Here is a 25,246-nt window from a genome sequence, read left to right on the forward strand (position 1 = left end):
AGCACAGCCATGATACCATTTTGTAAGATTAATTAACCCATTACTATCTGATCCTCCACATCGTAATCTGCCTGGTAACTCACTTGCTGAGGGGCTATTACAGGGGAGGAAGCAGGGGAGGAGGGAGGACTTTCCCAGGCCCCTTAGAAGTGGGTTTGGGGGCAGTGTGATGGCTAGGCAGGGGGGGAGAATGGAATCTTTGAATAGAAAATCGTTTGGTCAATTTACTGACATGTTTCCACCTCCGGCTGCTTTTCCTAGGAGCAGGCTGGGACCGATGCCAGCAACTCCTGCATCTGCGAGGGGAAGCCAATTTAAGGTAATTGAGGGCGCAATTATCAGCAATTTCCCACTACAAGGTAATTTATCCTGTGTCACAAAGGCTCCCATTATGTCAACACCCCAGCATTCAGAGAAAGTGGTTGCAAAGTGGGAGGTCGGAGCTGCATGAGATTTCAAGGACTTTTAATGTTTATCAGCAGAAAATGCCAAAGCCAATATATTCCCATTTCAGAGGCTTACGATTGCATCAGGATCACCTGAAAATGGATGCTTCCAGTAGTGCTAGGATTGATGCAGTAGCAGCCACTCCCTTGATAAAGCTAGCACCTCCATTATGTTGTTGTCCCTCCTGCTGCTTGGCCTTCAGAAGCACTGTCACTGGTAACACTATGAGGGCTGTTCGCCACCCTAGCAATGTACTGCACTGTATCCACTTCCTGCCTCCTGATCCACCCAACCCCCTCCCTGTTGTCCCTCATTAGACAGTGAACACAGAGACGGCCTGCGAATTGGCCAGACGCATGATGTGGCAGAAAGCGGGCCAGCACCTAAAAATGATCCCACCTCACAAAATATTCCAGACTCCAAAAGGTTCCTTCGAGTAGGAGGAATGAGTGGAGCACCGCTTCCTAGGATACAACTCTATAAAGTGAAGAGCATCATTTGTTAGTATGTAACTGCATAAAACCTTTTCAAATATCTATTGCATAAAATCAGGCAGGCTCATATGGGATTGTGAGACAGCAAGTGAGCACATGAGGAGATTGAGAGGAGAATCAGAAGAATGGTACCCGCCCTGATTAAAAAAGGCCTCCAATATCATCAGTCCTCTCTGTGTCCTCTAGTCTGATGAATTTTAAAATAACATCTGCAGATGCATTCCAGGAATTAATGTCCTTTAACTTTTCTATATATGATGTAAGCAGAGAATCTGAGTCCCAACATATGAAAAAGCCAAACAGGAAAAGACCAGAAGGTCCATTTGGTTTGACCTAAGAAGTCATGATGAGTTTTACATCACCATTTATATCCACCAGGAACTGTGTCATTTTCTTGGAGAATTGAGTGGTAGAAAGTATGATAAGCACATACGCTTTCAGTCATACACAACTCTGCCTCCCATGCACTGTATACTGCCCACCTATATGGATGCTATTCTTGGGTGCCAGACAGCACCTATAAGGAGTCATCAGTTAACTGTGGTATTCCAGTGGTTCGAGGCTCCATATCCCCAATTAAATAAAAATTGCATCCTCAGGCTTTTAAATCCCTGCCAGATATCTTGCCTTAACCATCAAGTCCCCAAAAACAAGTAATTTTTGTGCCATATATTAGGCCTCAGCCTCGTGGTCTGGTCATTTGACTAAGCAGAAATCCTGTTCTACTTTCTCCTTTTCTCACATAAATCATGGAAAGTTCACCGAAACATGTTCACTTTACAGTTCAATTTTCCATTCCCATCGAAGTAATCCAACTTATGAGGCATTATCTAATGCTTCTAAGACTATTCTGACTATACCTCATACTTAAGCATTCATCGGAGTTCTTCAAAATGCTCTCTCGTTGAATATTCTTTTAAAAACCGTTTCTGCAGCTTCCTTTTCTGATTATTTATCATAGGTTCTGTACAATCTTCTTTCCTGGGCTGGGGAATCGGGAGTTAGAGTTGCCTAGGCGATAGGGAAGTATAGGTCTGCAACTGTAACCTTTGTTGCACCATTGATCTGTACAAAAAAAATTGGAAAGAAGAGATTAGTTCAGAATGTATTGTTTCTTTTTGTCTTTACCCTGCCTATTTTGTCTTCCAAAATGAGAATACAATTTCTGCCTCTGATGTTGACAGGATTAGGAATTGTCATTTATGGAAACGTCACTTTAAAACATGCCAAACATATTTTTTTTGCCCGGACAGGTCTTAAAAGGATAAATGCCTATTTGGATTTTATTTTCTGGGTATAAGTGCTCTTTACCAATGTCATGATGAGCACTACAAAGAAAAAGTTGTATTTGTTATCAGTTTGGAAACAAAGCAAAGGTATTGATGTCCATTGTAGGAAGTTAATGCCCACCAAGGAGGCACATTGACTTTTCTGGAGCTCATTTGCTTCACAGCTTACTGAGAAAATGAAGGACATACAGGTATCTGTCGAGGTGATCTGGAAAAGTGAATGCTTTAAAAAGAAGATGCATTATCTGGCTACACCCAATGTGAAGTAGTTGTCTGTCACAGTGCATTGTCCTAAAGTTATTTTCTCATGTAACACAACAGTCTAATTACCCATGATTAAATTATACAATTGGGCACTATCCAGTAAATTTCAATAAAGTAATTAAATAGGTTTTCAGACATATCAAGGTAGGTTTTCAGATCAGTCAAGCATATTTTTGGCTGTAAAGTAGGTTTAACCAATCAGAAAATTAGATCACTGCCTATTAGGCTGGATCCTCATTCATTTTAACACGATCCAATCTGGCATCATGAATTTTAATGTGTGCAGGAAACATCCATGAGTTTGTGGATGGATGCACATAAATGATGGCAGCTACTGCATAATGAATGACCATAATTTTCCTTAATATGAACAGAAAATGTCTGAATAAATTCAGCAGGCCAAACAGCATCTGTGGAGAAACAAACAAAGTTAATGCCTGTGACCTTCCATCAGAGCTTTCCATAATATCTGCTAATTTAATGCTGTTTTGATTCATTACCAAAATATAAACTGGATATCCAGGGTGAGAGGTAAGTTTAAAGAGCCCAGTAATAAGAATGCCAAATTTAAGGCAATTTTGAATTATTTTGCTTTGCCACTTTTTCTGTTATCACTTAGATATTCAGAAGCCTTTGCAGCAATTGCCAGAGTGCAATTTTGTAACGATGGCTGATCTAGTGAAGTGGTGGGTTTTCCCCATGGGGATCCACCATCCACCCCCCTCCTGGGATTGGGAGGAGAGAAGGATCAAAGACAAATGTCAGGCATTTCAAGCTGCACCCTGCCTACAAAGTGTAATTAATGGTTAAAGATGTGCCCATCTTTTCTTACCATGCAAAGAAGTCCACTGCACATTTTATCTGCATCTTTCTCATGGCTTCAATTAAAATGCTATCACCTACAGCATGGTCCCTTTTCAATATGTCACAAATCATTAATTGTTGGTACCTGCTTAAATAATTTCTCAAACCTTTGCAACAACACTCTGCAAATGCCATTTAATGTTGTACGTGTTTTTTTTATAAATTTAGAGTACCCAATTATTTTTTTCCAATTAAGAGGCAATTTCTTTGCCTTCTGATCCTTATCCAGTTCCATTTTGAAAGCCACAATTGAACCTCCGCCCATCAGGTCCTCAGGTAGCCAGATTCTAACCACTTGCTATGTAAACTGTTCTTATTCATGTCGTTTTTGGTTCCTTTACCAATCACTTTAAATGTAGGTCCTCTAGTTTGCAACCCTACTGTCAATGGGAACAGTTTGTCTCTCCAGATACCTCATGATTTTCAACACCTCTATTAAACCTCTCAACCTTCTCTGAGGAGCAACAATCTGCCCATGTAACTGAAACTCCTTCACATCTTTCCTACAATGCAGTGCACAGAATTGAACACAATACCCCAGTTGAGGCCAAACCAAGGCCGGGATTCTCCTGGAATCGGCGGGGTGGCCCGTACCAGCGCCAAAGAGTGGCGTGAACCACTCCGGCGTCGGGCCTCCCGGAAGGTGCAGAATCCTCCGCAATTCCGGGAGCTAGGCCGGCGCTCGAGGGGTTGGCGCCGCGCCAATCGGTGCCAAAAGGCCTCCGCTGGTCGGCGCGAATTGGCGCATGCACAGGTCCGCCAGCATGTTCTGCCGCATGCGCAGAACCGTTGGCGTGTTTCCTGCGCATGCGCAGGGGGTTTGATCTCCACGCCGGTCATCGCGGAGCCTTACAGAGGCTGGCGCGGAGGGAAAGAGTGCCGCCACGGCACAGGCCCGCCCGCAGGCCTGTGGGCCATGATCGCAGAGCAGGCCCCCGTGGGGGTCATCCTGGCCCTCTGCGCCCCCCCCCCCCCCCCCCCGAGGACCCCACTAACCACTCTCCAAGCCAGGTCCCGCCAGTATGGACCTTGTCTATTTCACGCCGGCGTGACTGGCCGAAAATGGGTGGCTGCTCAGCCCATTGGGGCCCGGAGAATCGCTGAGGGGGCCGCTGCCAAGGGCCCCCGACCGGCGCGACGCGATCCCCGCCCCCGGCCGAAATTCGGCGCCGGAAAATTCGGCAGCCAGCTTTGGAGCAGCGTGGTGGGATTTACGCCCGGCGCGGGGATCGGAGAATCACGCCCCAAGGGTTTTACAGGGGGGGCAGGGATTTCCTGCGGGACGGAGCTGCGTGAACCACTCAGGCGTCAGCCCGCCCCAAAATTGCGGAATCCTCCGCACCTTCAGGGGCTAGGCCAGCGCCAGAGTGGTTTGCGCCCCGCCGGCTGGAGTGGAATGTCTTTGGTGCCACGCCAACCAGCGCCGAAGGGAGTCCGCCGGCCGGCGAGAGTCCGAGAATGTGCGGGTGGTACACCTACGCGTCAGCCATGACGGAGGCTGACACAGCCGACGCGTAGGAAAAGAATGCCCCCATGGCACAGGCCCGCCCGTGGAGAACGGTGGGCCCCGATTGCGAGCCAGGCTACCGTGGGGGCACCCCCGGAGGCCAGATCGCCCCGCGCCTCCCCCCCCCCAGAACCCCAGAGCCTGCCCACGCTGCCAGCTCCCATCAGTAAGGGACCTAGTCTGATCCACGCCGGCAGGACCGGCAAAAAACCAGCGGGACTTTGGCCCATCGCGGGCCAGAGAATTCGGGCAGCCCTGGGGCCCATTGAGTCGCGCCGGTCCCTGCCATTCTCCGAGGCGGGTGACACGATTCATGCCTCGCCACGTTTTGGAGGGCCGGAGAATTCGGAGGACGGCGAGGGCAGGATTCATGCCGACCCCGGCAATTCTCCGACCCGGCAGGGGGGGTCGGAGAATCCCGCCCAGTGTTTTTCAAACCTTTTTTCTCTGGACCCACTTTTGCCAAGCGGCCGACCTTCAGGAGGCACACCAAGTTCGCTTAACTTTAATGTGAAAGGGGAGCATGCTTGGTCTTCATGATCTCACTTGAAGCAGGTTCAAAGGAGGAGAGGGAAATGCATGTATCAGGTGTAGCTTTCAGCCAGTTCCTGTGCGCCATCTTCATCTTTATGAAAACAGAAAATCCAACTTCACACATGTAGTTCATCATGAAGGGCAATAGCAACAAAATGCTTGCTTTACACTGCACTGGATACTCCTGGGAGGTGCTGGTCCAGAATACTGACAGCCTCAGGCTTTTGGCGTGCTTTTATTGTAGTATCACAGGTCAGGTACAGCAGTTTAGTCTTTTCATTTGGAGTCAGCTATAAATTAATAAATGACTCTGGGGTATTAACCTCAACCCACCACCTCTCTTTCAGAATCTGAAACTTCTCTCATTGGTCAATACTTGCCTGCATACAACACACATAGGCTTTGCATCCTTATTTGCATTGGCACAATTGACAAAACCATACCTCAAGAAATCATCTTTATACTGCTTTGTTCCTGAGGTAGGCTTCCTTTTTGTGGGCTGTTAACCAGAGGCACAGGTGCTCTACACAGAGCTAGCAATAGCACTGCTCTGTTCTGCCCTGGATGGACCCTCCTGAACAGCTCTCTCCAGCAGATTCTGTTGTGAGATCCTGTCCAGTAGGTACACTGCCTATTTGAGTCTCTGGCTGACTCTTACTTTTGAGAAAATTGTCCATCTCCACAGACCTCTTGCCACCAGCTAGAAAATGGAAGCATCTCTGGTGATTTGGCACCAAAAGCACCTACATGGAGGGCGCTTGATGTCAAGAGTATATGTAGGGCACCTGACCTGTTCTTTTCTGCCACTTCTGGCCAGAAGACTGCACCCAGCCTAATTTTATATTCATTTTGAAGGCAGAAGCGGCCGCCATTCTCAATTTTAAAATCCGGTTGCGGTCGTTGGGCACTTCTCCCGTGATCGCTCCGTGAACATGTCAACAACGATCTGCAACCCTGCAACCCACCATGGTCAACTCATGACCCACACTTTCAAAACCTCCGTTTTACAAAGACTAATCATAACTTTCTTGCTGTTGTACTTCGTGCCTCTGTTTAAAAAGCCCAGGATCCCAATGCCTTTTTAACTGCTTGCTCAATCTGCACCATCACCTTGAACAATCTTCCACCATATATCCTCAACACCCACCCCCTCCCACACTTCCATCTATGTGGTGCTTTGGAGGAAAACAAGTAGTTTTCATTTTCCCCTGCACTACTGTTCTTGAGGGCCACTCCACTTTTGAGTAAAACCCCTTCAGGCCCATCAACAATTCAGTTCAGATTGGTGGGAACTTGCTGCACTTCGACGTTTATGCAGAAGTTTGTGGTTTGTTTGGGTGACACTGGTTAGCACTGCTGCCTTACAGAGTCAGGGATCCAGGTTGAATCCTGGCCTTGGGCGAGTGTCTGTGTGGTGTTTTCCCCATGTCTGTGGGTTTTTTCCAGTTTCCTCCTACTGTCAAAAGGTGTGCAGGTTAGGGCAGAGCCTATGAGCATCTCGATTACAGTGCATTTTGTTTCTCAACCTGCGTTTGAGGAGGGCATCATTCGTGTTGCTTTCAAGATTGGGCTGCAGCAGAGCCTTAGCAGTCGGGATCATCGTCCTGGTGAGCCTGGAAAAGAGACGTGGGCGGACCAGGGCAGGCCCTGTCATTTTGCAGGCTGAGGAGTGATAGGCCATTCGGCCAGACCATTTGATTGTGGATATAGGAGGCTGCTCGTGATAAGTTCAAAGTTCCATGTGTGTGCAAAGTTACGGAATTCCGTGGAGACGAATTAGCAAGCCTTATCTACTATGAATCTCTGTGGGATGCTATGTGTGACCAAGTGTCTCTTCAGATTGATGACTGTGGCACTCGTCATGTTTGGCAGGTAGTCGAGTTCAAACCACCTGGAATACGAATCTACTAAGACTAAGAGCTGTTTCCCATTCCATTTGAAGATATTAGCTGCTGTGAATGACCATGGGAAGTCTGAAACCGTGTGTAAATACAGCAGTTCTTTTGCTTGATGCAGCTTGAGTGCATTGCATAGTGCACATTCAGAGATTTCCGTTTCCGTGTCTGCATACATATAGGGAAGTACAGTGATTCCTTGGACCTTTATCTGGTTGCTTCCAAACCAGGGTGCTATTGTTGGGCGTAGAACCTCTGAAGAGCAGCAGGGATAATGAATCGCTGGATTAGCACTATTAGTCTATCCTGTACAGTTAGTTCATCTCTGTTGGAGAATAATGTTCGGAGCTCATGGGGAAGCTCCCTTAAGGATTCTGGCCAACTCCTCGTTATGACATCATGCAATTGGCTGCATGTGATGTCAGCCTGTATGAATTCGACGAGAGGGCAGCACCTCTATTGCCATAATGTCCATGTCTTCCTCACGATCCACCTGGTCTGAAGTGGGTAAGAAGGCTCTGGAGAGAGCATCAGCTAAGTACAGTTCCTTACCATGTTTTTAGATGACACTGATAGTGTACGGTTGCAGTTTTAGCAACATGTGTTGCAACCGTGCAGACACAATGTGGAGAGACTTCTTTAAGGTAGTAATGATTGGCTGGTGATGTGTTTCAACAGTTGTAGGACAACCATATATGAAGTCAGGACATTTCTGACAGGTGACGATTACTGCAAGAAGTTCCTTTTCAATCTGTGCATTATGAGTCTCACTGTCAGTGAGGGCCCTTGAGGCAAAGGCTATCTATTGGTCTGCCATTCTGGATGCAGAGTGTGCCAGGCCCGTACCGGGAGGAGTCCGCCAGTATAGTACCACTGTGGGAACGGGTGTTCAAATGTCAAAATATTACGAGCACGTGTTTCAGGAGACCGCTGTGTGGTGCTTTTGCCAGCACCATTCGAGCTGTGGTTATCACAAACCGGTGCCCACTGTGGCAGATAGTGAAATTTGAATGCAATAAAAATGTGAAATTAAATGGGAAGCCATTGTCGATTGTCGTAAAAACCCATCTGGTTCACTAATGTCCTTTAAGGAAGAAAATCTGTTGTCCTTACCTGGTCTGGCCTACATGTGACTCCAGACCCATAACAATGTGGTTGACTCTTAAATGTTCTCAGGGATGGGCAATAAATGTTGGCCCAGCCAGCGACACCCACATCCCATGGACAAATTTTTTAAAAGAAGCAGGAGGAAGCCATTTGGCCTTCAAGCTGCTCCGCCATTCATTATGATCAATGCTCCTACATCCTCAGTTACTCCCAGGTGTCTGCGATCTTTGAGGGGCCAGGGAGTCTTCAGGGATCATTGCTGGGCTACCCACTAAACTTGTGGCTTATGACTCCGTTGCATTGCCCTCAGGCTCCAGCTGAGGAAAGTAAAACCTTGCTCACGCCACCAGACACTCTCTCATAGAGCAGAACATAGCACTAATGAAGATGCGATTCAGATGCCTGGACTGCTCAGGTGGCTCTCTGTATGGACTAAAGAAGTTTTGCTGCATTATTGCAGTTTGCTATGCACTTCACAATCTGGCTATACAGAGAGGTGAGGCCCTTCCAGAGGATGAAATGGAGGAGGAAGAGCCCTCCTTGGAAGATGGAGATGAGGAGGTTAGGTGGATTGGCCATGATCAATGCTAAGGATTATGAGGATAGGACTGGGGGAGTGCGCCTAGGTAGAATGCGCTTTCGGAAGGTCGGTGCAGACGTGGGACCTGACGACACACAAGGGTATGGTAATCTCTGCACTGAGGTTGACATCACATAAATGTTGATCTTTAACGGGGACTCTCTAAGTGTGAGAAATGTTAAACCTCGGAATAACAGGATTGCAAAGATCCAAATGAAAATGTTTTAATCTGACCATTACATTCACATGCCCATGGAATAGTTTTCAAAAAGTGCTATTTATTCACAATGATACAGTACTTGTGATGCCGAGGTGACATCAAAACATTTAACTTTCCTAACCCTACCACTACGTCTTGGTGCAGCTCTGACATTGGCACCAGCGGTGGAGGCTGCCTGCTGACCTCAATGTCCTGATGCCTGTGATGACTAAAATGGACTTTCTCTGGTGACCCGAGCCCTGAAGAGGCCTGGCCTTAGAAGGGTCTCCCACTCAAGGGCAGAAGCAAGCTCGGTGGCTTGTACTGCTGGAGTGGGTGCAGGCATTGGAAGAGGGGACTCTGAGTGGTTGCACATCCTTGGAGTGTCCTGAGTGGAGGCTCCTGGCTTATCCGGTTGGCACTCATCCTCTCTGTGTGTACCAGAGGGCTCCGGTACGACTCCTGCAGGAGGTGAGGCATCTGGAGGGAGGTCAAGGTGCCTTGTCGCCTTGTGGCCTTCATCCTGATGGTGCCCACCAGATTGTACGGTTTTGGAATGCATGGCCAAGCACTAATCCGACAGGATATGCTGAACCAAAGTCTCCATGGTGGGTGCCAAACTTCCCATGGTGGCCTTGAGGGTCAGACCCACAACATTAGACAGAATGTGGAGGGAGTCCCCCATCATGCACTCTATGAGTGACAGTCAAAGTTCTGCCTCCCTTGGCATCTTCATCATTGAGCTGACACCCACTTCCTGAGGTTCACTATCCGGCTGGGACTGAGAAGGTGGCTGGACTCCAGCAATTTTCTTGAACGACGATACCTGGGCTGTCTGCCTCCGACTGCTGTGGGATATCTATGAGAGAGTTCCCAGAGAGTGACCTCAAGTCTAACATTGAGCTACGGCCCATCATGGTGTATGTCTCTGTGCTGGTGGAGGGTGGAGATGAGAGCTGTGATGGTTCTTCATGAGCCCTCTCATCCTCAGACATGCTTCGAAGGCTCGGAGAGATGCTGGGCTGACTAATTGGCTGAGATCTGCTTCTTCCAGCAATAGACAAAAGGACAGTTTTAGTGGATGAGCTGAAGCTGATTCAGAGCTCAGAGCACTCCATGTGAATTGCAGGATTAGGTGAAGTGATGGAGCTAAGATCTGTCCTAGGTTGTTGTCAGAGGCCAAGCTCTGCGTTGCCCCAGGAGCAATCCTGTCCTCACCAGCTAGCTCTTCAGGAACCTCCTTGAATTCGCCAAGAGCGTCCCTCTCCTGGTCTGAACTAGCTCTCACTAGTTGTGCGCAACTTTGGATAGTATAGGGACAAAATAAAGAGATATGATCAGAGTGGATGGAGCAGATGTTAAGTGAAATGCATGTCCCCATGTGTGGTGTGCCCTCCCAGAAGGACAGCGATTGGAGCTCGCGTAACAGGAAAGATAGGATGGCTGTGTTGTGACAGTCCTGTTGAGAGTGAGTATTGATATGCGTCACCTGTTAATGGATATATAAGTCGTTTGAGTACATCAGTCATTTTCAAAATGTGGGTGGGTCGCAGACGGGTGTCGGGAAAGGATCATTCCTGATCACGGGAAGAAGTGCTTTGAAAAATGCCAGCCGCGACTGACTTTCAGTGGCAGAATGACTTTTCCTGACATCAGCACGCTGACCCAGGAGCAGATTTGTTTTTAAATCGCTGGAGCCTTCCTGTCTGGAGTGGCGGCAGAGGGCAGGCCACACACACTGACGTCATGTGTTCTGGGCGCAAGAGAGATTCCTCCATTTTGTAGCTGCCAGCAGTGCTGGTGTGAACACCTAGGCCTCTAGTGAACAACTCATGAAGAAAAAGATGAAAACAGGAACAAAGCAGTATAAAGATGATTCCTTGAGTTATAGGTTATTAATTGTGCCACTGCAAATCAGGAATGAAAATTGTGTGTGATATATGCAGCGAAGCATTGGCAAACAAGAGTTTAAAACCTCAAAGATATTTAAAGACTCAGCATGGCGAGTTCGAGGTCAAACCTCCTGACTTTGTTTAATGGATGCAGTGAGATCTTAATTCATCAGCTGACATCATCACCAGAAATGTAACATAGAATAACAAAACAAGTAATAGCGTGAAGATCAAGCAGGATCACCTGTAAAGTAAAGGTAAGTGAAAATGGTGGGTCGCGAAGGTCGGCCAGCATGAGTCACGAAGGATGGCCGGTTGGTAAAAATGGATCCCAGGCAAAAAAGTTTGAAAAACACTGGAGTGCAGGATGCCATGCTGAGAGTTTGATAGTGGATGGAGCGGAGAGAGGACTTACTCTGATGAAATCATTCATTTGCTTCCAGCACTGGATGGCGCTTTGCAGGCAGGGCACCTGAGTAATGGCCTCCCAGGCCGGAGAGCTGAGGTTCTTGTGCTTATTTGAGCCATCCCTGGGGTAGCAGACATGCCGGTGGGCCCATACTCCCCAAATTAGGGCACTGAGGGCCCTGGGTGTTATAGCCGAAGCTGCCTTCTTCTTGAGGCTACTTGCCTTTTGCTTTTGGGTTCCTGACGTATTGGAGGGCCTCAGAAGACAGATAGCATGGAGAGAGTAATATGAGTGCGCTGGACTAGTGTTTGAATATGGCGCCGGGACCTTAGATCCCGCCAGCTGACAATGGGTGAACACATCAGCTGCTTGTCTGCCAGGTAGCTCAAAGGGGAACGCACTTATGCATAATTAATGAGCTTCCAAGCCGGAATCTGGCATGGGATTACACCTTTCTGGCCAGCGGGCAAGGCACCACCAGAGCCACCCACCACTGCACTTAGTCTCAAAAAGGGAGAATTCCATCCCCATTGTCAGCACAATACAGGTCAGATAGGTGCAATTTATGCACAACGTATAGAAATATGTCCATTGATTTCTATTGCCATTGATTTACAGAACTAAATGACTCATCTATGCTATTGGGAAGATTTCTGTGTGCAAGCAAGTTGCATCAAATTCTTTTTTTGAGAGCAGTTCAGTATTGATTTGTACCTGAGGTAAATTCATCAGCTACAAGCTCGACTAACAGTTTAATCCAATCACACACAATCAGTGCATTAACAGTTCTGCAGAAAATAAGAAACTTTTGTTCCCAATTGACGGAGTAACATTTCTAGAATGTAATGTTCATTTCATTCTATCTCTCATGCTGCACTTACCTTGTTTTTAGGTTGGGTGTGATGGGGTTTCTCGCCTCAGTGCTTCAGCCCTGAATAATGAATTCTTTGCTTATGCGGCACAAGGCTGGAAGGAGCGATTAGCAGAAGGTACAATTAATTCATCAGTACATCTAAATTCTGGGATAGACAAACTAAAATGTAAATGTCATGCTTGTCTTGAAGTTCAAGTCATTTCATAGTGTACATTCTGCATGCATGTTTCTGTATTTTGCCTCATCTGTTCTTTCCTTGAATAGTAAAAATTATTTGGGCCTTAATAGCATAGTTACTGGAGCTTTCACCACCCTCTGGTTAGCAGGCCGGCAGTCAGATAGCAGGGTGAGTGCAAGAGAGCCCCTACTTACCGGTCTCATAAGCAGAGCCCATATTCATAGCACTTCCAAGTGATGCACACAGTATGCAATTGTCACTGAATTTCAGGCACCACTGTTCAGTAAACATTGATGTGAATATCTGTGTAAAATCTGCATCACTTCACTAAACAGTTTACTGGGTGGCTCTTCACAAACGTATCATGCTGTCTATTTGAACATTAACTCAGTCAGGTTCGAATCCGCAATGACAGCAATGTAGGGGAATCTTTCCGACACAGATCACTACTTCCTTCTCGAATAAATATTAGTTGGAATTCGAGACCGTGAAAGCTTGACTCCCGAAGACGTGGGCTTATCAAAACTTGAACTCCGGACTTCCGGTGGGGGACATGGTCTGATGGGTCGCAAAAGAGTGGGATCCTGCCTGGAGGTGTCAGTTTTAGTTATTTTTACCCAATTAATGGGGGATTTTGGTGGATAAAGTGTGAGGAGAGTGGAAGGTGATTGTTTCTCTGCCGGATTGGAATATCTATGGGGTTTCAAACCCAGTTAAAGTCGGTGAGAGCCCTGGCCCAGGGGCTGGAGGAGACTCGTGGTGCAACACAAGTTGGGAAGATGGCAGAGTGGGAAGGGTCGTCGTCGATGGTTAAACGGCCGATGGAACAATTGATGAGTTTTATTAGGGAGGAATATTGGCAGCAATGAAAGGAGATGCAGGGAGACTGGTCAAGCGCAATTGAGGGGGGGCAATAGCACCTCTTCACGGAACCCTGGATTGGGTGGAGGCGTGAGGAGTGACGATCCAGGAGGAGGAAAACATGGTGTCCGACCAGAGTGACCAGATTGTGTCATCATAGAATCATAGATTCCCTACAGTGCAGAAAGAAGCCATTCGGCCCATCAAGTTCTGCCTATCTAGGCCCACATCCCCACCCTATTCCCATAAACCAATAACCCCACCTTGCCTTTTAGACACTCTGGGGCAATTTAGCATGGCCAGTCCACCTAATCTGCGCATCCTTGGACTGTGGGAGGAAAGCGGAGCACTCGGAGGAAACCCACGCAGACACAAGGAGAATGTGAAAACTCCACACCGACAGTCACCCAAGGCTGGAATTGAACCGGTGTCCCTGACGCTGTGAGGCAGCAGTGCTAACCACTGTGCCACCGTGCTGCCCAAGTTGGAAACGGAGATAGCGATCCTGGGTGATGGCTGTGTGCGAGGATGGCGGTGCAAGTGGATTGGGGGAATGGGTAGATTGGAAGGCGTAGCAGGGCCTCCAGGTGTGGGAGTCACCATGCTATCAGGAGATGCTAGTGAATGGAAGCAGGGTGTGGGTGGGAGCTGCAGTGGTTAGCCTGAGTGGGGAGGGTGGGCGGGTGGAGGGAGGTTTATGTGGGGTAGGAAGTGGTCAGAGGGGTGGGTTGTCAAGGCAGTTGGTATGTTGGTTGAGTTTGGGTGAGGATAGAGGGGGCGACCAAGTTAGGTGGGCCCAGTTTGGTGAGAGGATGGAGGTTTGGGAGGGGTCCGAGCTGTTTGATGATGATGGCTCCTAGTCGAGAGGGAGGCAGAAATCCCAGTGAGGATTGTAACATGGAATGCATATGGGTTAAATGGTCCAATTCATAAGTTCATAAAATGGAGGAGCAGAATTAGGCCATTCGGCGCATCGAGTCTGCTCTGCTATTCTATCATGTCTGATATGTTCCTCATCTGCTACCTGCAATGCTACAGACCAAGAGCTGGATTGTCAAATCAGCCAAAGCATCTCCTCCTGGAACACATGACCTAGGAGCAAGATTAGGCAATTTAGCCTCCCAAGCCTAAACACCTTCAATGTGATCATGGCTGATCCCATCCTGGCCTCAACTACACTGCACTCCTGCCCGCAATCCAAAACCCTTCAACCCATTACCAATTTAAAATCTGTCTAACTCCTCCTTAAATTTACTCACTGCCCCTGCATCCACCACACTCTGTGGTAGCGAATTCCACAAATTCACAACCCTTTGGGACAAGTAGTTTTTCTTTAACTTTGTTTTAAATTTTCTACCTCTTATTCTAAGACTGTGACGTCTCATTTTAGAATGCTCCACAAGAGGAAGCATCAGCTCCACGTCTACGTTATCCATACCTTTTAGCATCTTGTGTACCTCGATTTGATATTCCCTCATTCTTCTAAACTCTAGAGAGTATAAACCTAAACTGTTTAATCTCTCCTCATACAACAAACTCCTCATCTCTGGAATCAATCTAGTGAACCTCCTCTGAACTGCCTCCAATGCCACTACCTCTTTCCTCAAATAAGGGGAACAAAACTGTGCACAATACTCCAGGTGTGGTCTTTCAAATGTCTTGTATAGTTGCAACAAAACTTCCTTACCTTTATAATCGATTCCTTTTGCTATAAATTCCATTTGCTTTGCTTATTATGTGCTGCACCTGCATGTTCATTTTCTGTGGCTCATGCACGAGGACACCCAGACCCGGAGCACCCCGAGGTCTCTCTCCATTTAGATAATAAGTTGCCTTTCCATTTTTTCAACCAAAATGCATGAATTCACACTTATCAACGTTAAACTCCATCTGCCACATTTTGTCCCACTCTCCTAACGTGTCTATATCCATTAAATGGCACCTAAAGAGCTTGAAGCCGGAGATGATTTCTTGAAGGAGACACATTTGCGAGTGACGGTTCAGATGCGGCTAGGGAACAGTTGGGTAGGGCAAACATTCCATTCGGAATTTGACTTGAAGTTGAGGGGATCGCAATTTTGTTTAGCAAGAATAATGTGTTTCCGGTGGCCAGAGAGGGGTGGGACCCTGGGAGGTGGGGGGGGGGGGGGGGGGGGGGGAGGAGAGTTGGCGTCCATGCAGGTTTGTGACAGTGAGAGGAGTGTCAGTGGGGGTGTTAGTGGTGCTGGTGAATGTGCATGCACCCAACTGGCACGATGTGGAATTTATGTAGAAGTTGTTAGGGTCTATCCTGGATTTGGATTCTCTCCAATTGATCATGGTGGGGACTTTAATTGTGTTCTGGAGTCTAGGATGGATAGATCGAGTCCTAAATCAATGGTTAGGTTGGGGATGGCAAGGGAGTTGGGGCTGTTCATGGACCAAATGTTTTATTTAAGACCCACAAAGATAGGGTTGAGAAGGAGGAGAGGCAAAGGTTGCTGGAAGTTATTGTGGATGAGGATTGGAGGTACTCGGTGGCCCCCGACTAAGAGGTTGTTGGCGGAAAGGAAGAGGCTGCGCGGGCAGTTTGATCCGTTGACAACAGGGAAGGTGGTTCATAAGTTCATAAATTCATAAATTCTCAGAGCAGAATTAGGCCATTTGGCCCATCGGGTCTGCTCCGCCATTCAACCATGGCTTATCTCATCCTGGCCTTAACTCCACCATCCTGCCCATTCACCATAACCCTTCAACCCATTACCAATTAAAAATCTGTCTAACTCCTGCTTAAATTTACTCACTGTCCCTGCATCCACCATACTCTGGGGTAGTGAATTCCACAGATTCACAACCCTTTGCGCTAAATCTTAACTCCATTTTAAATTTGCTACCTCTTATCCCATGACTTTGACCTTTCATTCTAGAATACCCCACAAGAGAAAGCATTCGCTCCACGTCTACTTTATCCATACCTTTTAGCATCTTGTTCCCTCAATTTGATCTCCCCTCATTCTTCTAAACTCTAGGGAGCATAGGCCTAAACTATTCAATCTCTCTTCGCACGACAAACCCCTTATTTCTGGAATCAATCAATCACTTCAGCTGCCCCATGGCCCTGGGCATTGGTCGGAGTGACCTGTGAGCCCTGTCAATCTCTGGTGGCTTGGGGAAGCTGTCCCTCCCAACTAAGTTGCCCAGCAATGTAGTCGGTTGGGTCCCTGCCCCCGATCCCCTCCAGCAGGCCCACTGTTCAAATGTTCTGTTGCTTCGACCGATTCTCCTGGTCCTCGACCTCCCCTTTCAAGCTCCCCTGAGTCGCCACAAACCTCTTCATCCCAGTCTCCAGGGCGACGATTCATCCATCAATGCCTTTTCCAGCTCCCGTATTGTGCTCCACTGTGCTTCCAGTCTCTATCCCATGCCGCCAAGCACCGTCTGCATAGTCGCTTGCACCTGTGCCACCACCACCTTGACTGCCACCTTTATCTCAGCCTTGATGTCATACTTCATCGCTTTTAGTTCCCTGGTTAGAAACGCCTTTCACCCATCAACTGGCCGAGGGGGGGGGGAGCTCACTTTCTGGGTCACCGGTCTCCCCCTCTTGGGAGACCCTCGCCTCGTGGGTCTGCTGACCCGCTTGCTGCCCGCTCCTGACCCTTGCCGCAATTCCAGGTGTCCATGCGGCCTCTCGACCTGCTATTTCCTGGCATTTTTGTTGTCCATGCTATCATTGAGGGTGAGGGGATGTTTAAGTCCGGTTTTGCCGGCTAAATTCGGCCAAAAGTGCCTATTTTGTTGTTTTATGGAGAAGAGCCAGGTGATGTGCGACTACTCAGCATATCCCCTTCAACAGAAGTCATCAATTCATTTAAGTTATTATGAATCCTTTGCACAATCAGTTACAGAGCCTTAAGTTTTGTCTTTTTGTTATCTTTGTAACATCTATCCTTGACTTGGTGTATGTTTAGGTTTTTTGTCTCTGTCCCTTCCTGCCATTCTCTGACCCCCCCCCATTTCCCACAGTACTATTTTGCTCTCCTGCTTTGACTTTACCTCTCAGTACTGGTGCCAGTGATCCATGAACTGGAACCCACTCCTCCCACACCAGTCTTTCAGCGCCGCATTCATTTGCCCTAATTTAATTTGCCCTGTGCCAATATGCATGTAGCTCAGGTAATAATACAGAGATGTTTACCTTTGAGGTTCTGCTTCTTAATTTGGTGCCTAACTTCATTCTGACTGCTTTAAGCAAACAAAGGTAGTTTTAAGGGATTTATATTTGTATCAGTAAACATTAGAAATAAGGTAGGTAGGTTTAATTTCATGTTTCTGTGCCTGGAATAGAAGTTAGGCTCATTCTGGGAACAGGTGTTTGTGTGTGGGGAAGTTGGTTTCAGTTCCAAGTGGGATACTATTGTGATAGAAGGGGCTAGGCCCGCGCGGAGTGGTTGGCGCCCCGCCGGCTGGCGGGAACGGGGCGAAGAATTGCCGGGGGCCGGCGTCAATCCCACCTTCGCCGTGTCCCGAAGGCTCTAGCACCAGAGATTCGGCAGGGGCTGAAATCGCACTGCGCCGTGCCTGTCGGCGAGCCCCCCCCCCCCCCCCAACCCCCCAATTGGGGGGGGGGGGGGCGGGCGCGGGGCGATCTGGCCCCGGGGGTGCCCCCACGGTGGTCTGGCCTGCAATCGGGGCTCGGCGGGCGGGCCTGTGCCGTGGGGGCACTCTTTTCCTTCCGCCTTCGCCATAGTCTTCACAATGGCGGAGGCGGAAGTGACCCCCTCCCCTGCGCATGCACGGGTATGACGTCAGCAGCCGCTGACGCTCCGGCACATGCGCAGACTTCCGCTGGCTGGCAAAGTCCCTTCGGCCCTGGCTGGCGTGGCGCCAAAGGCCGTTCCCGCCGGCCGGCGGGGCGCCAACCACTCTGCACGGGCCTAGCCCCTCAATGTTAGGGCTTGACCCCTAAAGATGCGGAGACTTCCGCACCTTTGGGGCGGCCCGACGCCAGAGTGGTTCACGCCACTCCGTCCCGCCGGGTAGGGGAGAATCCTGCCCAGAAAGAGCTATGGCATGAAGAGTAAATATAATTGCTTGCCAACTAGACACCATGGAAAAGAAAAATGAACTATCTTTAGTTTTAACTGAAAAGCTTGGGGAGTTGCAAATAGACCGTGGAGAGGGCATAGCTCCCACAGCTCTGCTAAAAGCAGTGGTTTTAAGCTGGAGAGGAAGCACCTCTCTCAGCTTTGCTATAAGAAAAAACATACATTAGAGTAATGGTTATCTAAAGAGCAGCTAGTTAAGGAACCTGGAGAAATTAGAAGGGGTTTCCAGGTGGTCTGAGGTTAAAGGTACGAGAACTGAGGGCTGCTCAATAAAGACAGACAGCTCAGAGGAAGACTGAGACACCAGAAAGACATCTGAAGTGATTTCCAGGTTTGTGAGATTGTACTTCAGCCTGTGGAACATAAATTGAAATTTCTGTAGGAATTGGTGGCTGTACGGGACAGCATGGTAGCATAGTGGTTAGCACAGTTGCTTCACAGCTCCAGGGTCCCAGGTTCGATTCCCCGCTGGGTCACTGTCTGTGCAGAGTCTGCACATTCTCCCTTTGTCTGCGTGGGTTTCCTCCGGGTGCTCCGGTTTCCTCCCACAGTCCAAAGAGGTGCGGGTTAGGTGGATTGGCCATGATAAATTGCCCTTAGTGTCCAAAACATGTTAAGTGGGGGTTACTGAGTTACGTGGGCTTCAGTAGGGTGCTCTTTGTAAGGCCGGTGCAGACTCGATGGGCTGAATAGCCTCCTTCTGCACTGTAAATTCTATGATTCTATGACCTATGATTCTAACACATACAGCTAGAAATGAACATTGATGATAATAGCTGATGAATGCTTAATGCATGTTCCGTTGTCCTTTATTTTAATGGAAATGTTTGCCTATTTAAAATACACGGTTAATGTCCTTCATTAAGCTAGACATGGAGGAACGTCATTCAAACGTGCTATGCTCTGCCAAAAATTAGGTTATTTCTTGTAGACTGCAATTGTTTTTTTAAAGACAAAGATTAACCAGAACATGGTTCGCAGGAATGGGAATTGTGTTCTTTTCTGGGTCTGGCTGACAAACTGAAGTTTGCAATCCATTATTTTCTTTATGATTATCAACATTGCTCTTTTCATTTCACCATGGATGTAACCGCACTAATAAGACTGTGCTCATTCTCAATTTATTTCACATGAGCAATGGAACCTCATTCACCATTTCAATGTTACAGAATGTCACCATCCTGACTTGGAAATATATTGCTGTTCCTTCCCTGTGGCTGGTGAAAATGCTGGAACGCCCTTCCGAACAGCACTGTAGGTGTACTTACACCACATGGGCTGCAGTAATTAGGGATGGGCAATAAATGCTGGCCTAGCCAGCGACACCCACATCCCGTGAATGAATTTTAAAAAAGAACCTACCCAGGCATTGCAACTCACCACAAACAGGCAAATAACCTGCATCAGAACAGTGCACAGTGGTAAAATCCTAAATATGGGGATCTCAATTTAATTCTTTAAATTAAGTAAAACTCATCACTGTTCCAACTCACTGCCTGGCACGATTCAGTTGAAAGTCCGTTGAACGGTGCGTTTAGTGGGGAGTTTCTCGCGTTCAGTGCAGTGCCGAGAAATGTCCTGCTGTCCAACGGCACTTTGCCGTATTTTTTGGCCTCGGGGATTTTCTCCTCAATGAGGCCGCACTTAGAGGGATTTCCTGCTAGGGAGCAGAATGTGGTTCTTCTAATCAGCCTGCCTCGGCACTCGCCCGCCCCTATGGCCACATTCACCCTGCTTCCCGGATTGGCAAGCCTGACTGTATCCTGCCCCTGTCCCCATCAAACAAAAATCGTGTCATTCAATGTACTTTTTACCAAGGTGAGCCTGGCTAGTTCGGGAAATGTCCTGACTCGTGCTACCCACCTTAGTAACAACATTCTGGCCCATTATTTCTGTATCCACTCCATCAAAACCATTCATAGATTTAAAGACCTCAATTAGGTCACCCTCAGCCTCCTTTTTTCAAGGGAGAAGAGGACCAGCCTGTCAATGTTTTCCTGATATTGCCATACATTTCTGGTAACATTCACGTAAAGAACCCTCTCCAGTGTCTCCATATCCTTTTCATAGTATGGCAACCAGAACTGCATGTAGCACTCTTAAGTGTGGTCCAACCAAGGTTTGATACAGGTTTTGAATAGCTTCCTTACTTTTCACTTCTATCCCTTTGAAAGTACCACCGAGAGCTTGTTTTATTTAATGGCATTGCTAATCTATGACACAACCTTTAATGATTGATGTATGTGTACTTGAGATTCGGGGTGGCATGGTACACAGGTACTGGCACGGTCGTACAACGGTAAGCACTACTGCCCCACAGTGCCAGGCACCCCGTTTCAATTCCAGCCTTGGGTGATTGTGTAGAGTTTTCACATTCTCCCTGTGTTTGTGGCTTTTCTCTGGGTAATCTGGTTTCCTCCCACAGTCCCAAGATGTGCAGGTTTGGTGGATTTGCCATGCTAAATTGCCCCTTAGTGTCCAGAGATGTGCAGGTTAGATGGGGTTACGGAGATAGACCGGGGGAGTGGGTCTAGGCAGGGTGCTCTTTCAGAGGATCGGTACTGATTTGACGGGCTGAATGGCCTCCTTCTGCACTAAAGGAATTCTATGGAATCCCGTTATTCGGCTGTCCCAGCTAGACTTGGTGGGAGCGTCTCGGACTAGGGAGCATAACCGTAAAACCAGAGTCAGGCCATTCAGGACAAAGGAAAGGATACATTTATTCGTAAAACGGTGATCAAAATGTGGACATTTTCCCCACAAATGTACTAGATACTAACAAAATTAATAATTTTAAACCGTGAAAGGTAGATTTTTACTAGCCAAGGCATTAAGGGACATGGGGCCAAGTATGGTTAAAAGGAATTAGGATACATGACCTCATTGAATGGCAGATCAGGCTCCGGGGGCTAATGGCCTTTTCCTGACCCAAAGGGAAGGATTATTCCAGTGGTGGGCAGCACGGAAAACTTGATAGATCAGTTTCATTGACGTTTGGACGGGAATTTCCATTGGAGCGGAAAATCCCACCCTTTGTTCATAATCAGAATTCTTAGGCCTGAACTATTATGCACTGCAACATTGCAAAATATTTGAAGAAATGTTAAATTTACATTCTAACGCAGACCATTCTGTTTTTACTTCTTACTCCATAAACTTTTTTGCAGGTGAATTTACTCCTGAAATGCAGTTACGTATTCGACAAGAGATTGAAAAGGAGAAGAAGATAGAACAATGGAAGGAAACATTTTTTGAACAATATTATGGACAAAAGTAAGCACATTAGTGGTTCAATGATATTGCAGGGGAGCCCTTTTACAGTTTGAGTTGTAGTTTTATTTATTAATAATAATCTTTATTATTGTCAGAAGTAACTGTAATGAACTTACTGTGAATATCGCCGAGTCGCCACACTCCGGCGCCTGTTTGGGTACACTGAGGGAGAATTCAGAATGTCTAAATGACCTAACAGCACGTCTTTCGGGACTTGTGGGAGGAAACCGGAGCACCCGGAGGAAACCCACGCAGACACGGTTAGAACGTGCAGACTCCGCACAGACAGTGACACAAGCCGGGAATCGAACCTGGGACCCTGGCGCTGTGAAGCAACAGTGCTAACCACTGTGCTAGCGTGCCGCCCATATTGTGTTTGAAGTGTGCTACAACAAGCTGAGCACTTTCTGTGCCCACTGTTTCAATTTTTATTTGTTTACCTATATAACTTTCCCCCAATTGTTATTCTATTTTGTTCGGTGCACTTTCTGATCTTGGCCTATCCCTTTTCTGGTACTGCTTAGATAAGGACACCTCAATTAATTTTCATTGCTCCTCACAGAGAGATGGATGCTGCAGTGTCCATTCAGTTTCTTCCTATCTACTTCAGACCACATCAAGAATTACCGTCCCTCACTCTGTAGAACTATACATTAATGTTACAGCATTCAGTACCACCCTGCTATCCCCTATCCCTTATCCATGATGCACTTTTTTGAAGTGTCATGTTTTTGCACATTTTAACATATTCTGGCAAACCTTTATCTGTAGATAATCTGTTTTTGTCTTAAAACAATAATATTAAGTTGCCCTGATTTCTCCGTCATAATTGTTACATCCACTTATTTTTGTATTCAGGATAGGTGTAACACAAGAAGAAGCTATAAAACTGGAATCAGTAAAAGAGTGTTTTGAAAATCAAGACGACTGCTTATTTTCAGCACCACACACCATATCAGAGCCCTGTGAGATCTCATCTGGCATTGAGCATGAAAGCAAAGAAAATCCTGTGCCTTATACAGATCTAAAGCAAACACAATGCAACATACAGCAAATCCCGGCCAAAGAACCAACCAAAATTGCTAAAGAGGAGGATATACTAATATCCTTGTGTTCAGACATTACCTCAGATGAATCTGTTATTCAGGAGGAGATAGCAGAAGAAGTTGAACCAACTATTTGTGGAAACCTTGATGAAAACAAACCTACTGAGTCCAATACCTCTGACTTTGATCAGTCTTGCCTGTGTAGCCCTGAAAAGGCAGAACAAGAAATCCCAGCAGATGACTTGAAGCCTGATCTCATTATACAAAGTATCAAGGCGATTGAGTCCCAATCTGAGCACGCTGTAGATCCACAGATGCCTTCCCCGAAAATATCTAGCAGTTCTTTCGAACTGCTTACTTCCACTTCTACTTCACCTCAACATTCTGATTCATTTAATGCATCTAACAGTGACATATTTGAGCTGGCAGCTAACGTGGGAAATGAGGAGAGTACTCTAGAACAATGTAGTTCTCCTATGTGCTCAGAATCTTCACCTTATTGTGAAGAGCTTGACGCTGTAACCAATAACCCCGATTCTCCAGAGAAAAATGCACAGTGCACATCTCAGCAACAAGATACCTCTACAGACTCTGAAACCTCTGCATTGACTGAGCATTCTGAAAATGAGAACAAAGATCGAGAAAACCAACTAAGGACATCGCAGTGCATCCCTCAGTCATCACCACTAATGTCCACACCCTCAGACCTTTCTACATCAGAGGGACTTAGAAATGACAACAAAGATCTTGAGCTACAAAAGAGAAAACCACTGGAACAGCATAGCCTGGAGTACTGTCATGAGAAAAGACCTAGAATTGAAAATGACCAGTCCTTTCGGACACTTCCCAGCCGGTCACAAAGTGAAAAAGAGATGCCTACAAAAGAAGAGCCAAAGGTCCCACCTATCAAGGTACATTACATGGAAAGAAATAAGATAAAGTTTAACCTGCGTACTTTTTATTACGTTTCTCTGCATTTTTGTAATATGATACAAAAAGTTCAATTGCATTAGTTTACTTTCAAACCTCCTTGGATTTATATCCATTCTTTCACTTGGCAGATTATTTGTGAAAAAATTATTGTAATGCTTTTTAGAAAAATACAAATAAACGAACAAGGAACAGGAATAGGCCATCCAGCCACTCGAACCTGCTCTGACATTTAATAAAATCAAGGCTGAACTGATGATAACCTCGGATGGATTCTCCATTCCACGGCACTCTAATCGGGAATTCCAATTGGGCCAAGAATTGAGTTTCAAGGTTGGACCACCCCCCACCCCCACCCTCCAATCCCCTGCCAGCGGCCTCAGCGTGCTATCCAACCCGCACTGGTGGGAGGATGCAAATAAAGCATTTAACCACATTTTAATGTAAGGAAGGGGCTCAAAGCCCAAGTCTCCATTCCCTCGCACCCGTTTTGCTCCAACCCCCACAGCAGGAAATCCACCAGATTGGCTGCGGTATAGGTTTGCCCAAGCTGATCCTGACACGATGGACCCCGAGGTCATGGGGGTCAGTGCATAACTGAGGTAGCCCCAAAGTCCATCAGAAGCCCCTGTCCTCCCCACAACGCAATTCCTGCCAACTCTGAAACCTCATCATAGACCTCCATCAGTCAACCCTTCCTGAAACCTCCAGGCAGTAGAGTAAAAAAAAACATTGCATTTTCACTTACTCTTCCCTAACATCTGCTGTCGGACAGGAACTGGACCAAGATTGACAGTGGAGGTGGTGGTGCAATTGCATTATCACTGGACCAGTAATCCAGAAAACTGGGGTAATGTTCTGGGGACTGGGGTTCAAATCCCACCACAGCAGATGGTGAAGTTTGCATTCAATAAAACATCTGGAATTAAAAGTCGTAAAAACCCCGTCTAGTTCACGAGTGAACCTTAGGGAAGGAAATCTGCCATCCTTCCCTGGTCTGGCCCGACATGTGACTACAGATCCATAGCAATGTGATTGACTCTTAAATGCCCTCTGAAATGGCCGAGCAAGGGCAATTAGGGATAGCAATAAATGCTGGCTAGTGAGGATTGAGGCAGACTGGAACATTATTCAAAAAGGAATTTGATAAGTATTCAAAAATGAGGAACATGAAAGTATCTGGAGGGGATGGAGTTACGGAAGAGAGCACTGGAGGCTGTACAAACCCCAGGATCTGAATGGCCTCCTCCAGCAATGTGATTGCTACAATTACATGAAAATTTTCACTTATTGATTCCAAATTCAGGGAATGGTTGTAAATGTCGGTGCTGAATTGATTTTAGGATAATGTGCCCTGTGAAAAATGCCTCAAAGCCTGGACCCATTGCCTTTTGGTTCACATCGCTCTGTGGCAGCTAGTTTATAGATTTGAAGTCCAAGTACAGATCAACTCGTACTGAATTTCCCAGTTCAGAGTCATCACCTTCACAGAAATCTTGGGCCGAATTTTCCCAGC

At 46.9% G+C, this 25,246-nt stretch overlaps 1 protein-coding gene across 3 annotated transcripts in view; it reads left to right on the forward strand.

The window, feature by feature from the left end:
• LOC119972490 (putative Polycomb group protein ASXL3) overlaps window positions 1-25,246 on the forward strand; it is a 411,440-nt gene that overhangs the window by 367,537 nt on the left and 18,657 nt on the right. For all 3 annotated transcript variants that reach the window (XM_038809261.1, XM_038809262.1, XM_038809263.1), the window contains 3 exons: window positions 12,374-12,470; window positions 21,649-21,754; window positions 22,613-23,711. In XM_038809261.1, the coding sequence (XP_038665189.1) occupies window positions 12,374-12,470; window positions 21,649-21,754; window positions 22,613-23,711 (1,302 nt within the window). The remainder of the gene's footprint in view (window positions 1-12,373; window positions 12,471-21,648; window positions 21,755-22,612; window positions 23,712-25,246) is intronic.

Source organism: Scyliorhinus canicula, chromosome 10, assembly GCF_902713615.1.
Source record: "Scyliorhinus canicula chromosome 10, sScyCan1.1, whole genome shotgun sequence".
NCBI lineage: Eukaryota > Metazoa > Chordata > Chondrichthyes > Carcharhiniformes > Scyliorhinidae > Scyliorhinus > Scyliorhinus canicula.